The sequence below is a fragment of the Urocitellus parryii genome, chromosome 1 (assembly GCF_045843805.1).
Source record: "Urocitellus parryii isolate mUroPar1 chromosome 1, mUroPar1.hap1, whole genome shotgun sequence".
Taxonomy (NCBI): Eukaryota; Metazoa; Chordata; class Mammalia; order Rodentia; family Sciuridae; genus Urocitellus; species Urocitellus parryii.
The window spans coordinates 1385263-1400566 of record NC_135531.1 but is presented as its reverse complement, the minus strand read 5'-3'; the positions used below and the strand labels follow the sequence as shown (position 1 = coordinate 1400566).

Below are 15304 nucleotides of genomic sequence, written 5' to 3'. Positions count from 1 at the left end.
AGGTCATAACAGGATGTTAGGTGTGTTCACTGCTCCTGGGGTGCACTCTCCCCAGGCCCCTCAGGAGACAGGGGTAAATCATACACTCTTTATATACATAGGCATGTCTCCATCTCTCTGTAGACTGTATTTCTCTGTACACTATATTTTCAGCATACTCTGAAAATCCTGAGTTCACACCAATACCTCCAATTCGAATTCAAAACCGCAGATTCAGTACAGAGTGGAATTATTTCCCCTTATATATTGTGTGGAGATTTCTCTGGAGAGACTTAAACTAATGACTCACTTTCTTTAATGGTATCATGACTATTCAGGTTTTCTATTTCATTTTGAATCAGTTTTAGGAAGCTTTGTTTCCTAGGAATTTTTCATTTGTCTGCAAATTTATTAGCATTTATTTGTTCCTAACAGCCTGAAGTTAGCTTTCAAATCTATATAGATGCATCTATATTCCTAATACTGTATATATATTGCTTTATATATTTCTGTGTGTATATTCTTTATGTTCCTAATACTGTTTTTTGTTTGTTTGTTTGTTTTGTGGTGCTGGGGATTGAACCTAGGGCCTTGTGCATGTGAGGCAAGCCCTCCATCAACTGAGCTTATCCCCAACCCCCTAATACTGGTCACTTTTTTCCTTGATCAATCTCACCAGAATTTATAAAGTTGATCATTTTAATGTTCTCTTGTTCTTCTATTTCAATCCACATATTATTTTGTATTATTTCCTTTCTTTGGCTCTATTTTTATCATACTGTTCCTTATCAAAACTAATTGAGCTGAGTATTATAGCACAAGCCTGCAATCCAGTGATCAGGAGGCTGAGGCAGGAGGATTACAAATTTAAAACCAGCCTCAGCAACTTAGCCGGGCCCTAAGCAACTTAGTGTCTCGAATTAAAAAATAAAAAGGTCTGGGGATGTGGCTCAGTGGTAAAGTGACCCTGAGTTCAATCCCTGTAACCACCCCCACAAAGTCACAATCATAAAGAAATCATGGTGGGACCTCAAATGCAAAATAAGCTGGGATGACAGGGGTGTGCCATGGTGCCCAGCTTGATTGTGACTTTTGACATTTATTAAGATTTGTTTTATTGACCAAAATGGTTCAATGCACTTAGAAAATTCATTTATAAATTTGTTTTGGATATATATAATTTTGTTTTGGGATATAGCCATTATATTTTTTGCATTTGTCAAATCTATAATTTTTATTCTTTATATGTCTTACTAAATATGAGCTATTTGTAATCTTTCTAATGATGAATTTATGTATTCTTTTTTATAGTTCTGTCAATATTTGCTTGATACATTTTGAGATATTAGAAGTGTACTAATTTAGAATTATTTTATCCACTTGATGAGATTAACTGTTTAATAATTTTGTTGAAAAATCTCTCCCCCACCAGCTCTCACTCCAATAAACATTTTAGACCAAAATCAATGTTTTGAAAGAAACATACTCTCTTCAGACTTCTCGCAGTACCTTCCTGTCATTTATTCCGGCCCTTCCTGCACCCTGGAGTATCAGATGGGCTTTCTGTGAACAGCGTGTGTGATCTACGCCAACGATCTCTACCTTTTACATGGCAGGCTTAGTCCATTCACGTTTATTGTTGTGCTGCCTATCTATTCCACCCCTGTAGTGGTTTTCCCCTACTTTCTTGTCTTTTCCTTTGGACCACATTATCTCCTTCTCATTTTTCCCTTTCCATTAGTTTGAAAATTAAAGTCCACTTCCATATGGAAGTTAGAGAATCAGCCTCCAGGGTCAATACCAGGACCTGAGAATGCTCTGACCTGAATCGCCATCCTCAGAGCCACACACCATCATGGCCACACTTTATTCCTGTTCTGCTCTCACTATGTTGTTGCTACAGCTTTGCACAGTTGTGTTCAGGTTGCTTCTCTCCGAGTGACCACCTTGCCACTCCTTGTCACTTCTGCATCACAAATCCTCACCTGGAACTCCCGTCCTTCTGCCTGAGGTACACCCTAATATTCCTGCTAAGCTCTCTCTGTGTTCTCAGCTTCCTTGTTTTTAATCTCTGAGTACTCCTTAATTTCTTGCCAGCTCATCCATCAATGTTGAAAGGGTTATCCTGCTTTATCTTGCATTTTTGGCTGCCGTCAGCAGAAGGATGAATTGGTTGCTGGCTGGAAATGGAAGAGATGAGACTTTTGAATCCCAGGGGGGCCAGGACTGTGCATTTAAGCCCACATGCATGAAGAAGAAGGGGCTCTTTCAGTATGAGTCTTAGCAGAGGCCCCAGGACAACAGATACCACTCTCCCAGAGAAAGCTGGGCAGAGGAGGCACATCCAGAGTCAACAGGAGGGTGTCCTCAGAGGATCCTGTGAGTCACTTCCCCTCCTGCACTAGGAGAGCAGCAGCTTCTCCCCAGGCCCCTCAGTGGTCTGTCTCCTAGGGCTGGTGAGGGCCCCGAGGCCACCACCCCTCTGACGCTGATCCAAGGGGCAAATGTGCCTGGAGCTCTCCACGGGCATGGGCTGCAGGTGGGGACCCTGCCACCTTGGCAGCTGGACGGCACAGCCCTGGACCTGGTAGGCCACACTGCGGCTCCCTAGGCTGGGGGTCCAAATGCTGCCCGAGGTGCCTGGAGATAGCACCAAGGGCCAGGCTCAGGAGGGAAATGCCAGGGACCACCTGCAGGGTGCCACCCATACCAGGCTGTCCAGAGACGCGAGGTGGTCTCCCTCGTGCCCAAGACACCTGAGAGCCCCCTGGGTTCCACTCACAGCCACGCCAGCCTCAGGGGACGGCTCCTGGCCTGTTTCCTCTCCTGCTGCTCCCACCCAGGAACTATAGCTACCAGTGCAGGGGCCGAGGGACCAGCAGTCTACCTGGCCCCCAGTATCCTACCCTCAGCAGCCCCCTGGCCTCACCTGAGACACTCAGTTTTTAACATGTCACTAGACTGACCCTTAGGCTCAAGCAGCCTGTGGGGCCACCTGACCAAAGGTGCTGTACAGCTGCTAGAAGGATGGTGATGCCTGGGGATGTCTGGACACTCCCAGGCTGGGAGAAGCAGCCACCGAGAGACTGCTGGGCAGTGCCAGGGAAGCACAGAACTGAGGCCAGCTCCTCCCTGGGCCCTGGGGAGAGCCAGCTCCGCCAGGAGGGAAGGAACAAGTCTGTCTTCATGGCCAGGCTCACCTCCTGGAAGCAGCTGGAAGAGGAAGGAAAAGAAGACCAGCCCAGGACACCACCAAGAGTACCCCACGAGACCACGGTGCAGGGTCCACTCCACCCCAGGAGCTGCCACACCTCCCCTCCCTCCGGCACCCGCTCCAGTCCCAGCCAAAGCGCTGTCTAAACACCAGCCCAGATGGGACTGAGGAGGCTCCTCCCGGCAATGCTCCCTGCAGCTGAGAGCCAAGCAGGGGAACCTCAGGCTACGGGAGGCCAGGCGCGCCCAGGAGGACTCCCCTACTGCACCACAGGCCCAGTGACCAGCCTCAGCTCTGCTCCCCAGAGCAACAGGGAGCACCTGTGTCCTGTTGTCCATCCTGCTCCTGCCGTCCACGCGGGCAGTGTCTGCTGGTGCAACCAGCTCCCCTGGGTCCTACTGGGACAGTTAGGGCTGTGGTCCACACCCACAGGGGCCTTAGCAAATGGCTGGGCATGAGTAGGCCAGGAACTTTCCAGATCTTCCAGGTCTGGTTCCGTCTAGCCATTCCTACCCTGTGTCTCTCCTCACACGTTCTACCATAGCAGAGGCATCAGTCCCCAACACCCTGCTTAGGAAACTCGGCTGAAGATGCAGCCTCATCCCGTGCAGGTTCTACTGCACGGACACCCTGAAGCCAGCTCTGCCACTTCCTGAGGAGTGTGCCCTCCCCTCTGGTCCCCAGCCACGCACCCATTCTGAGTCCTCACCAGAAGCCCGGCTCATGCTGCCTCTGACCTCCATGCTGCGGTGAGGGCAGGTGATCTCTAGCACCGTGGAGGCCAGCTGCGACCTTCCCAGAGCTGCCTCCGGCAGCCACACTCCCACCGCAGCCCCGACAGCCTCCCAGCACCCACCTGGTGCTCCTGCAGCCACCTGGAGTTCAGTGCCCAGGTCTTAGACTGCGCAGGCTGCTGGTCACACAATGCCACCACCCAGACCCAGGGCTGGAGGCACCGCAGAGGCACCTGATCTGGGTGTTGGCGACGGTGGCCTTCCAGTGTGGTGCTCCTCTGTGGGGCGCACGCCTGGCGAGCCTCAGGTAGGTCTCCTCCCGTGAGGTGAGAACCCCCTCAGGGCCTTACTTGATCTGAAATGCTTCCTTAGAGACCTCATCTCCAAATGCCACCAGGCTGCTCCAGAACCTGGGCTGGGGACCCAGCGCGCAGTCCATGATGAAGATGGATGGTCAGGAGAAGGGTAACTGCTGCAGTGAGCTGAGTCTCACTGTGCTGCCCGGGCTGGTCTGGAACTCCTGGGCAAGGAATCCTCCGCCTCCGCCTTCCGCGGAGCAGGAAGCGCCACCACACTTGGCTGAGAAGGACAACCCCAGGGTGAGAGCTGAAGTCAGGGTCTCAGTGAAAACTGCGGCTTCCATCCACGGCCTGAAAGCTCCTGCTGGTCTCCAGCACTCGCTCAGGCACATCCCTGAACTCAGGGCCCAGGACATACCTTCCTGGTGTCAGAGACCTTTTGTCCCAGGGTCATAGCGCAGCAGACATGCCGCATAGACCAGGTGAGTGCAGACCATGGGGGACCCAGGCAGGAGCCCCAGGAGGGCCCGGGCCTGGGTGCCGCAGGCTGAACCCAGAGCAGCCTCCAGCGGCCACACTCCCACGGCAGCCCCGACGCCTCCCAGCACACACCCGAGACTCCACCACAGTCTCCAGGTCCTCCTGGGTCCTGGCTGAGCCTCCCCTTCTGCTTGCTGTTCCGGGCGGTTCTCTCTCAGGCCAGTCTCTCCACAGAATGTACCTCTGTTCATCTGATCAATGCTCCTGTCCTCCTGAGTCATCTAGAGGATGCCGTCCACAGGGTAGGCCGGGGCCTCTCAGGCCCTCCCAGTCAGTGCCCAGGGCCAGAGGTCCCACTTCCAGCTCAGGCCTGGAAGGGGCCCAGCTCTGCTCCTGCCCCAGGACAGGATGTGACCGCCTCCTCCACATCACCTCCCCCACTGCTGTCTTCACCCTGAGTTTCCCCTTCTGTGGATGGTGAAGTTTACAAGGGTGGAAAATCCCAGCCTGACAGTTGCCCACAGAAGGCGGCGGCAGCAGAGGGTTGTGCAACTTGAAAGTGCTCTATAAGAAACCAAGTAGGGCTGGGGATGTGGCTCAAGCGGTAGCGCGCTCGCCTGGCATGCGTGCGGCCCGGGTTCGATCCTCAGCACCACATACCAACAAAGATGTTGTGTCCGCCGAGAACTAAAAAATAAATATTAAAAATTCTCTCTCTCTCTCTCCTCTCTCACTCTCTCTTTAAAAAAAAAAATACTTTAAAAAAAAAAAAAAAAGAAACCAAGTAAATAAAAACAAAAGCTCTCAGCCCGTGTCACGCGTCGTCACACCTCCAGGTTGTCTTCACCCTCCGAGGCTGGAACTTCCCAGGTCAAGTCCTTCCCAAAGGTGACTTTTCATAGAGTCTCAGTGCAATAAGCTTGTCCACTTCTCAGTCAGGAAGCACAGATGGAGATCCAATCTCTGCAGCTTGACTCCCTTCTAAGCACACACTGCACACGAATTCAGGAAAGTCTCGAAATCTACCGGTCCCCTTCAAGTCTGCCCTCCAGATCTGTTCAAGTGGAGCGTCCTTCTTATTAATGAACCACATGAGGGGACCAGGCAGGATCATGTGCAGGATCCTTGGTGGAGACCGGATGGTGGAGGAAGCAAGGCGGGTATAAACTGAGCTCATGGTAAGAGTGGCAAGGCTCCCACAAGCCTGTGTCCGCAAGGATTGGCTTTCTCAGCACAGCCCACGCCCAGCGACCCAGGATTCCTGCAGTTCACGCCACCAGCTCTGGAGCTAGGTGTGAGTCAGGAATTCATTTTGTCTGTTCGCTCAGTGTGGAGGTTCAGGGGGGACCAGCCAGAGGCAGCAGAACTGGGGCTCTTCTCATCCATCCAGCGAGGAAACCCAATCTGACCCCGAGGTTGAGTCTGTGTGTGTCAGTGCCAGGAAGGTGAAGTGACCACACCTCAAGCTGCCCAGACCCCGAGGCTGCCCCTCCTGTCCTTGATGTTTGCTAACTATCCCCAGGGCATCTGGGATTCACTGAGCCCATTTGGCTTACTTATTTTCATATATACATTTTTTTAGCACTTCTGTGGAATGCACCCTCTACCACTGACCTACACACCCAGCCCTTTCTATTTTATTTTGAGACAGGGTCTCACTACATTGCCTAGGCTGGCCTTGAACTTGCAGCCCTCCTGCTTCAGCCTCCTGAGTCTCTGGGATCACAGGTGTGCACCACTGTGCCCAGCTCACATGGTTCATTAATAAAAAGGACGCTCCAAGGAGAGCAGATCTGGAGGGCAGACTCCACTCCAGCTGCCCACAGGTGGCAAGGTCAAACGACACACACACCCTTCTGTACACACAGACCCTCCTGGAGAAGATGTGCAAACTGTGGGCACTGACCCGGCCGCAGGCAACCCAGGCAGAGCTGGGTGGGAGGAACCTGGTCTGGGTGGAGAAACGGTAAAGCCAGGGCATTTCCACAAGAAATTGGAAACCCAGAGAAGAATCACAGTGCGCCATCACCTTTACACTTGGGACAAGCTCTGCAAGTGCCTTGGGACTCAGTTCCTGTGGGGATTGGGGTTAGGGTAAGAGGACTGGGCAGAGGACCACAGAAGACCAGAGCAGGACAGCTGCCTCAGATGTCAGTGCCGAGCCTTCCTCTCCCTGTTCCTCTCCATGCCCAGGGGCACCAGGGCCAGGGGTGGCACACACATGGAGACGGGTCCCATTCTGCTTCAGGACCTGCAGAGGCCTGCCCACAGCATCCATGGCCCCACCCACCCTGCCTAATGCAAACCTGTAGGACAGCAGAGGCTGCCGGAGCCTGCCCAAACCCTCCACAGTCCACACGTGTAGCCTTCTCGAGGCCATCTGAGATCCACAGCCCAGGACCACCCAGAGCTGGAAGTCCAAGGAAGCAGGAGGGCAAGACAGAACCTGGCCATCACCTACATCATATGCTAAGGAGAAACTAGGTACAGTTCTAAGTATGCCTGGGACAGAGAGCAGAAGCCTGGTGGACAGAGATGGACGGAACAAAGGCCCAACACGCTGGGGAAGGGCGCTAACCCTGCCGCCCAGGGTGCCTGGAGCCAGTGCAGCTCGGGAGGGGCCTGACCTGGACTGTGGGTGAGGTGGGGTACACCCCAGCAGCTGCAGTGCCCACAGTGCCCAGGGTAGGGGGGCCAGACCTGGAGTGTGGACAGAGGTATGTACCCAGCAGCTGCAGAACCCACAGTGCCCAGGGCAGAGGGCCAGACCTGGAGTGTAGACAGGGGTATGCACCCAGCAGCTGCAGTGCCCACAGTGCCCAGGGTAGGGGGCCAGACCTAGAGTGTAGACAGGGGTATGTTCCCAGCAGCTGCAGCAGCCACGGTGCCCAGGGCAGGGGGCCTGATCTGGAGTGTAGACAAGGGGTATGTACCCCAGAAGATGCAGCACCCACAGTGCCCAGGGTAGGGGGTCCGATCTGGAGTGTAGACAGGGGTATGCACCCAGCAGCTGCAGCACCCACGGTGCCCAGGGCAAATCACACAATTAACAGTAGACACCTGCCTCTGACCATGGCTGAGCCTGCTCCTTCATAAAGTAGACCTCTTGCTCCTCTGGAGTCCCTGGTGTGGGAGCCCAGGGCTAGGGCTATCTAGGCCTCCTCAGCTACCCTGGCTCCCAGTACTCAGTGCACCTAGGGCCATCCTATCAAGGTGGTGGAAAGCCCCTGCCTAGGAGTGTGGAGGAGCAGCCAGGGCCCTGTAACCTGGCCCCAGAGAAAGCCCATGGCCTGAGCATGGGCTGAGCAAGGCAGTCTGGGGAGGCGGGAGGAGGAGATGCACATGCACCGCACACCACACTCCCTGATCACAGCGGGGCCCTGGTGAGACCCCTGGCACTCAGGTGGACACAGGTGGGATCAGATGAGGTCCAGGTGGCTGCGGGTGAGAGTCCTACCTTGGAAGAAGCTCTTCACCCTCAGGTAGCTCACACTGAGGCGCAGGACAGAGAGCTTATCCAGCTTGGCGATGACGTCGGGGGGAAAGGGCAGCAGGCTGGCCAGGTGGTCCAGCTCTGCATTCAGGCGGTCCCGGTGCCTCTTGGAAGGGTTTGACTTCTCGGCCCCCAGGGCAGGCCTCCTGTGGGAAAAAGACCACATTAGGCAGGCGCCTCTGGCCTCAGGGGCGGGAAACCTGGTCTCTGGAGTTGCCTTGCTAGGAACATGAGCAGAGGAGCCGCAAGTGCTGACGAGAACTGAAACCCCTTCCTGAAGACGCACAGGAGGCCAGTGCCCAACGCCTCAGGCTACAGCTTGGGGACGAAGACCAGCACCGGGCTGGGGTTGTAGCTCAGTAGCAGAGCGCTTGCCTCGCACATGTGAGGACTGGGTTTGATCCTCAGCACCACGTAAAAAGTAAGTAAATAAAATAAAGGTCTCGTGTCCATCGACAATTAAAATATTTAAAAAAAGACCAGCTGCAGAGGACAGCAGGGCAGGGGAGGGTCACATGCTGTTCACCTCCCTGTGCCACAGCCCAGCAGGACGAGGACGCCTGGCCAGGCTGTCTGGGCAGAGACGGTGCGTGGAAAACCTGTGTTCACGCCACCTCCTGCAGTGGTCCCTGTGGCCTGACAAGGCCGATGCCTTCCAGGAGAAAGGGAGTCCCCCCAGGTGGTGAGCCCAGACCCACCCTGGGCATCTCTGACCACCCTGGGCGCTCTCCTCGGCAGCACCGGAGGTCCGTGCTCACAGGCACTGCCCCACCTGGGAAGAACCAGCACGTCACACCCTCGGGACAGCCATGCGGCCAGACACCTCTGGCCACCAGAAGGACAGTGATCCCAGACCCACCGCACCAGCAGCGGAGCCCAACGCACAACACACACCATCCCATCTGCACAAAATGCCAGGAGATGCAAACTCGCCCACAGCAGCAGGAAGCCGGCCAGAGGCTGCTTGGGGCAGAGGTGGAGGGTCCCCGAGGGGCACCGGGAGACCTGGAGTGATGGGAGTGTCCCAGGGGCAGCGGGAGACCTGGAGTGACGGGAGTGTCCGAGGGGCACCGGGAGACCTGGAGTGACGGGAGTGTCCCAGGGGCACCGGGAGACCTGGAGTGACGGGAGTGTCCCAGGGGCAGCGGGAGACCTGGAGTGATGGGAATGTTCGTGATCTTGATTCGAAAATGGTGTCGTCGGCAAGGCTCCATCAGCCCATTCACTTCATCCGCTGAACTGAAACATGGACTTCAGTCACATCCCAGTGAAGAGGGAAGCAGCACACTTCCAGGCTGCTCCGAGCTTCGGACACTGTCCCTGGGGAGGCTCAGCCACCCCAGAGGACGGGAAGTGGAGAGAGGAGCACGCTACCAGTTGTTCCAGGCATTTCACCTCTGGAGAAAGTTGCGACTGAGAGTCACATGGCCCCCCAGGGCCAGCGCTGCCCTGCCCTGTGCCTTGGGGTGCTCAGGAGCATCTCCACGCGTCCCTCTGTGGCTGTGTGCCAGCCGACACTCCACACCTCACCACCTGCCCTTTCAGGAGGAGATGGCACAGGCAGACCTGAGCCCACCCACGTACAGACCAGGATGCCAGGCCACACCTAGCCACAGCCCTCAGCCCTGGCCAGGAGGCCAGAGCCCCTGCAGATGTGGGCAGCCAGCACCAGCAGGGGCTGCAGGAGGGGCTCTCTGGACGCCAACAACAGAGCCAAGTCCAGCTGTTTCCCAGAGTATGTCTCCCACAGGATGGACACGGCCACCTTCACAGGGACGCCCACCCCAGACCAGCTGGCCTCAGCCTCCGCACTGCACAACAGCCGGAAAGCGTGTGAGCATGAGCAGCTGCTGAGCTCAGAGCCCCAGAGCTCCCTGCTGGAGTGTGGTCTCCACTGAGGCCCTGGGCCTCCATGTGGGACCTCGGGGCCGGGGGGAGGTCCTAAGGCCACACTCTCCAAAGGGCTTGATGGAGTCCTTCCCCACGCTGACCTCCCCCTCCCACATAGGCCTCCACCATGACCCATCCTGCCAGAGCCAGAACCACGCCTTGGACTCCCAGCCTCAAAATGTGAGCTGCACCAACCTTCATTCTCTATACATTACCCAGCTCAGGCACTTTGTTTCAGTAAAAGAGAGCAGACTAACACAGTGACTGTCCACATGACCCCTCAAGCCACAATTCCACATTGCCCAGTACCCCCTCAGGTCAGTAAAGCCATTCAGGGAGAGTCCAATCGCTTAAAGGTCTAAATTTTTTTTTTAAAAAAGTGTGTGTGTGTGTGTGTGTGTGTGTGTGTGTTAGAAGATAAAACAGGGAAATCCTCTTAACTGGAAACACAGAAGCTCTTTGTAATCAGACGTAAAGTTTAATCACCCACAAAGGAAAGGTGATCAACTCAGCTCCACAGAAGTTCAAGTTTTCTGCATGGCAAAGATTCCACAAGCGAAGTGGGAATTGGGGAAAGTAGACCCTCCTAGAGAGGACAGGAGGGTCCCCGATGCCCAGTAAGAAGCACAAAACCATGAATCGTCTCTCAGGAAAATGAGCACAGGTTTCCACCCAGAGTTCACAGCAGAAGAGACAGAGCAGCTCTAGGCTTGGCCCAGAAGAGACGCGGCAGCTCTAGGTCTGGCCAGGGATGAGGCAGCAGCTCTAGGCTTGGCCCAGAGGAGACGCGGCAGCTCTAGGCTTGGCCAGGGATGAGGCAGCAGCTCTAGGTCTGGCCAGGGATGAGGCAGCAGCTCTAGGTCTGGCCAGGGATGAGGCAGCAGCTCTAGGTCTGGCCAGGGATGAGGCAGCAGCTCTAGGTCTGGCCAGGGATGAGGCAGCAGCTCTAGGCTTGGCCAGGGATGAGGCAGCAGCTCTAGGTCTGGCCAGGGATGAGGCAGCAGCTCTAGGCTTGGCCAGGGATGAGGCAGCAGCTCTAGGTCTGGCCAGGGATGAGGCAGCAGCTCTAGGTCTGGCCAGGGATGAGGCAGCAGCTCTAGGTCTGGCCAGGGATGAGGCAGCAGCTCTAGGTCTGGCCAGGGATGAGGCAGCAGCTCTAGGTCTGGCCAGGGATGAGGCAGCAGCTCTAGGTCTGGCCAGGGATGAGGCAGCAGCTCTAGGCTTGGCCAGGGATGAGGCAGCAGCTCTAGGTCTGGCCAGGGATGAGGCAGCAGCTCTAGGCTTGGCCAGGGATGAGACAGCAGCTCTAGGCTTGGCCAGGGATGAGGCAGCAGCTCTAGGCTTGGCCAGGGATGAGACAGCAGCTCTAGGCTTGGCCAGGGATGAGGCAGCAGCTCTAGGTCTGGCCAGGGATGAGGCAGCAGCTCTAGGTCTGGCCAGGGATGAGGCAGCAGCTCTAGGTCTGGCCAGGGATGAGGCAGCAGCTCTAGGCTTGGCCAGGGATGAGGCAGCAGCTCTAGGTCTGGCCAGGGATGAGGCAGCAGCTCTAGGCTTGGCCAGGGATGAGGCAGCAGCTCTAGGCTTGGCCAGGGATGAGGCAGCAGCTCTAGGTCTGGCCAGGGATGAGGCAGCAGCTCTAGGCTTGGCCAGGGATGAGGCAGCAGCTCTAGGCTTGGCCAGGGATGAGGCAGCAGCTCTAGGTCTGGCCAGGGATGAGGCAGCAGCTCTAGGCTTGGCCAGGGATGAGGCAGCAGCTCTAAGTCTGGCCAGGGATGAGGCAGCAGCTCTAAGTCTGGCCAGGGATGAGGCAGCAGCTCTAGGTCTGGCCAGGGATGAGGCATCAGCTCTAGGTCTGGCCAGGGATGAGGCGGCAGCTCTAGGTCTGGCCAGGGATGAGGCGGCAGCTCTAGGTCTGGCCAGGGATGAGGCGGCAGCTCTAGGTCTGGCCAGGGATGAGGCGGCAGCTCTAGGCTTGGCCAGGGATGAGGCAGCAGCTCTAGGTCTGGCCAGGGATGAGGCAGCAGCTCTAGGTCTGGCCAGGGATGAGGCAGCAGCTCTAGGTCTGGCCAGGGATGAGACAGCAGCTCTAGGCTTGGCCAGGGAAGAGACGCGGCAGCTCTAGGTCTGGCCAGGGATGAGGCAGCAGCTCTAGGCTTGGCCAGGGATGAGGCAGCAGCTCTAGGTCTGGCCAGGGATGAGGCAGCAGCTCTAGGCTTGGCCAGGGATGAGGCAGCAGCTCTAAGTCTGGCCAGGGATGAGGCGGCAGCTCTAGGTCTGGCCAGGGATGAGGCGGCAGCTCTAGGCTTGGCCAGGGATGAGGCAGCAGCTCTAGGTCTGGCCAGGGATGAGGCAGCAGCTCTAGGCTTGGCCAGGGATGAGGCAGCAGCTCTAGGTCTGGCCAGGGATGAGGCAGCAGCTCTAGGTCTGGCCAGGGATGAGGCAGCAGCTCTAGGCTTGGCCAGGGATGAGGCAGCAGCTCTAGGCTTGGCCAGGGATGAGGCAGCAGCTCTAGGTCTGGCCAGGGATGAGGCAGCAGCTCTAGGCTTGGCCAGGGATGAGGCAGCAGCTCTAAGTCTGGCCAGGGATGAGGCAGCAGCTCTAAGTCTGGCCAGGGATGAGGCAGCAGCTCTAGGTCTGGCCAGGGATGAGGCATCAGCTCTAGGTCTGGCCAGGGATGAGGCGGCAGCTCTAGGTCTGGCCAGGGATGAGGCGGCAGCTCTAGGTCTGGCCAGGGATGAGGCGGCAGCTCTAGGTCTGGCCAGGGATGAGGCGGCAGCTCTAGGCTTGGCCAGGGATGAGGCAGCAGCTCTAGGTCTGGCCAGGGATGAGGCAGCAGCTCTAGGTCTGGCCAGGGATGAGGCAGCAGCTCTAGGTCTGGCCAGGGATGAGACAGCAGCTCTAGGCTTGGCCAGGGAAGAGACGCGGCAGCTCTAGGTCTGGCCAGGGATGAGGCAGCAGCTCTAGGTCTGGCCAGGGATGAGGCAGCAGCTCTAAGTCTGGCCAGGGATGAGGCAGCAGCTCTAGGTCTGGCCAGGGATGAGGCAGCAGCTCTAGGCTTGGCCAGGGATGAGGCAGCAGCTCTAGGTCAGGCTGAGGAAGAGATGCGCCAACTCTAATCTGGCCGGGGAGGAGATGGCAGGTCTAGTCTGGCCGGGGAGGAGATGGCAGGTCTAGGTCTGGCTGAGGAGGTGACACGGTGGATCTAGGCCTGGCCGAGGAGGCGACACGGTGGATCTAGGCCTGGCCGAGGAGGCGACACGGCACTCTAGGCCAAGGGAGGGAGACTGCATCACAAGCTCCTGGCTAGGGGTAGGAAGCCTAAACTGTACCTGGTCTGATGCTGGTGAGGGTGACACCACCAGATCCCGGCCCCTGCCACCGGCCAGCAGCAGGCCAATCCCCAACATGGGCACCAGCCTGGGGTCTGATTTGCCTGCTGCAGCCCCACACCAGGTCTGGGTGGCCATGGGGACAGAAGACCCTCCTGGGACCAAGCCCTTGAGCTTGCGGCAGGGTGAGCAGCAGCAGCGGGTGTGTCCTTCACTCGCGTCCCCATCCCACAGGGACATGTGGGAGGCCTGGGTGGGCATCACTTGCACAGCACATCTGCACTACAGCCCAGGAACCTGGAGCTGCAAAGACTCACAGGCCGATGGCAGAGCAGGCTGCAGGGCACGGTCCACCGCAGCGCCTCGCTCGCAGGAGGAGGGAAGCCTGTGCTGGTCTACCCACACATATCTCAGGAGGATTCATGAGAAGCAGCTAAACTCAGGTGCCTCGGGGAGGGGACCAACAGCGGAGACCCGCCGTCCCCTGGGGTCCCCACCAGGCGAGGGGCTCACCTGTCCAGATCATGGGCAGGTAGAAGCAGATGCCTGAGGGCTCACTCACACTCTGCCTGACAGGCAGGGAGCTCGGCTCTGCTGCCCCGGACTGCCCACCAGAGCTCTGCACTTCAGCTGAGCGGCCATTACGTTCCTTCTGCCCCACACTCGGAGCTCGCTTCCACACCCCAGCTCCTCCTTAGTGTGTGCAGCTCAGCCCCCGAGGACCTGTGCCGGTCCACAGACCCCACCCAGCCCTCTCCAGGCCTGCAGCCCAGGTGGCTCCGGCTCCACGTGCCACCAGGGAGAAGCTGCCTCCCAAACCCGGCCCCCAACCGGTCGATCGAAGCTTCACCAGCCTTGGCGTGGGCAGGGGACTGGAGCCCACGGTGACTTCACACAGGAGGCCTGCTCCACCACAGAGGCCACACGTGGACAGGCTGCCAGGCAGACCCTGCCTCAGCCTCTCCTGGCATCACACACTGTCCACAGTCCACACTGTCACACAGTTTCGGCGGCGACGGCCTCTGGGCTCCTGAGGATGTGTGCCCCTGCACCCCTCCTAACAGGTGGCCCCAACCAAACCACACACCATTCCTCCTGCTTCAGGTCGCTCCAAGGGCAGGTGGAGGGGCCAGGACAGAGGTGTCTGTGTCCCTGGGCACAGAGTCCCGGGTCCCATCTGGTGCTAACTCTCTCCCCCGCAGCCTCAGGCAGGAGAAGCCCGGGAGTCTCCTCACCACTGGGCACCACCTGCGAGATGGCTCTGGGCGTCCTCCCCATCGGGCCTCTCAGGTGAAGGGCAGGAGGTTCTAGAACCCTCTGGCACCCTCTGCAGAGGGCCGGCAGCAGAGGTGACCGCGCCTGGCCACCAGCAGGCCCAGCCCCACGCGCCCACCCTCCCTGAGCTCCCTTTCTCAGTGAAGCACGGCGTCCCCAGTGGCGGCCGCCGGGCAGAAGACGTCACACTCACTGCTTCTGAGCCGGTTTCCTCCTCTTCCTGCCCGCGTAGGTGCACTCCCCTGGGGGGATCATCATCTCTGGGCCTGAAAATGAAAAGGGGCCAATCAAGTTGGAAGCACCAGAGGACCCCAGGTGACCCTCCAGAGTCCACCACCATGTCCCAGAGCCACCAGCATCAGGAAGGTCAGCTGAGGCCACTCTGCTCTGGGGGTCCACACTGTCCTGACCCCAGTGCAGGTCAGCTGGGCAGGGTTATCAGACTGCAGCAGGGCCTTCGCCCGCCGTCGGTCTGAGCAAGGCTCCTCGCAGGCACTGGGGAGGAGGGCCTGGGCCCAGGAGCCGCGCCGTGAAGGGTCTCTCTTCATGGCCTCTGCTGGGGCCACCTGGCCTCCCCTCTGCTGTGGAAAGCCTCTTCTTGACTCTGTGTG

General features: G+C 57.7%; 1 protein-coding gene across 1 annotated transcript in view; it reads right to left on the bottom strand.

Annotated features, from left to right (window-relative positions):
• The window catches only part of Ahrr (aryl hydrocarbon receptor repressor), a 65652-nt gene extending 50704 nt beyond the window's left edge, over window positions 1–14948 (bottom strand). Inside the window, exons 1-2 of the mRNA XM_077791392.1 lie at window positions 14887–14948; window positions 8164–8345 (exon numbers count right to left, since the gene is read on the bottom strand). Coding sequence (XP_077647518.1) covers window positions 8164–8345; window positions 14887–14948 — 244 coding nt within the window. The remainder of the gene's footprint in view (window positions 1–8163; window positions 8346–14886) is intronic.
• Between the last annotated feature and the right edge of the window lie 356 nt (window positions 14949–15304).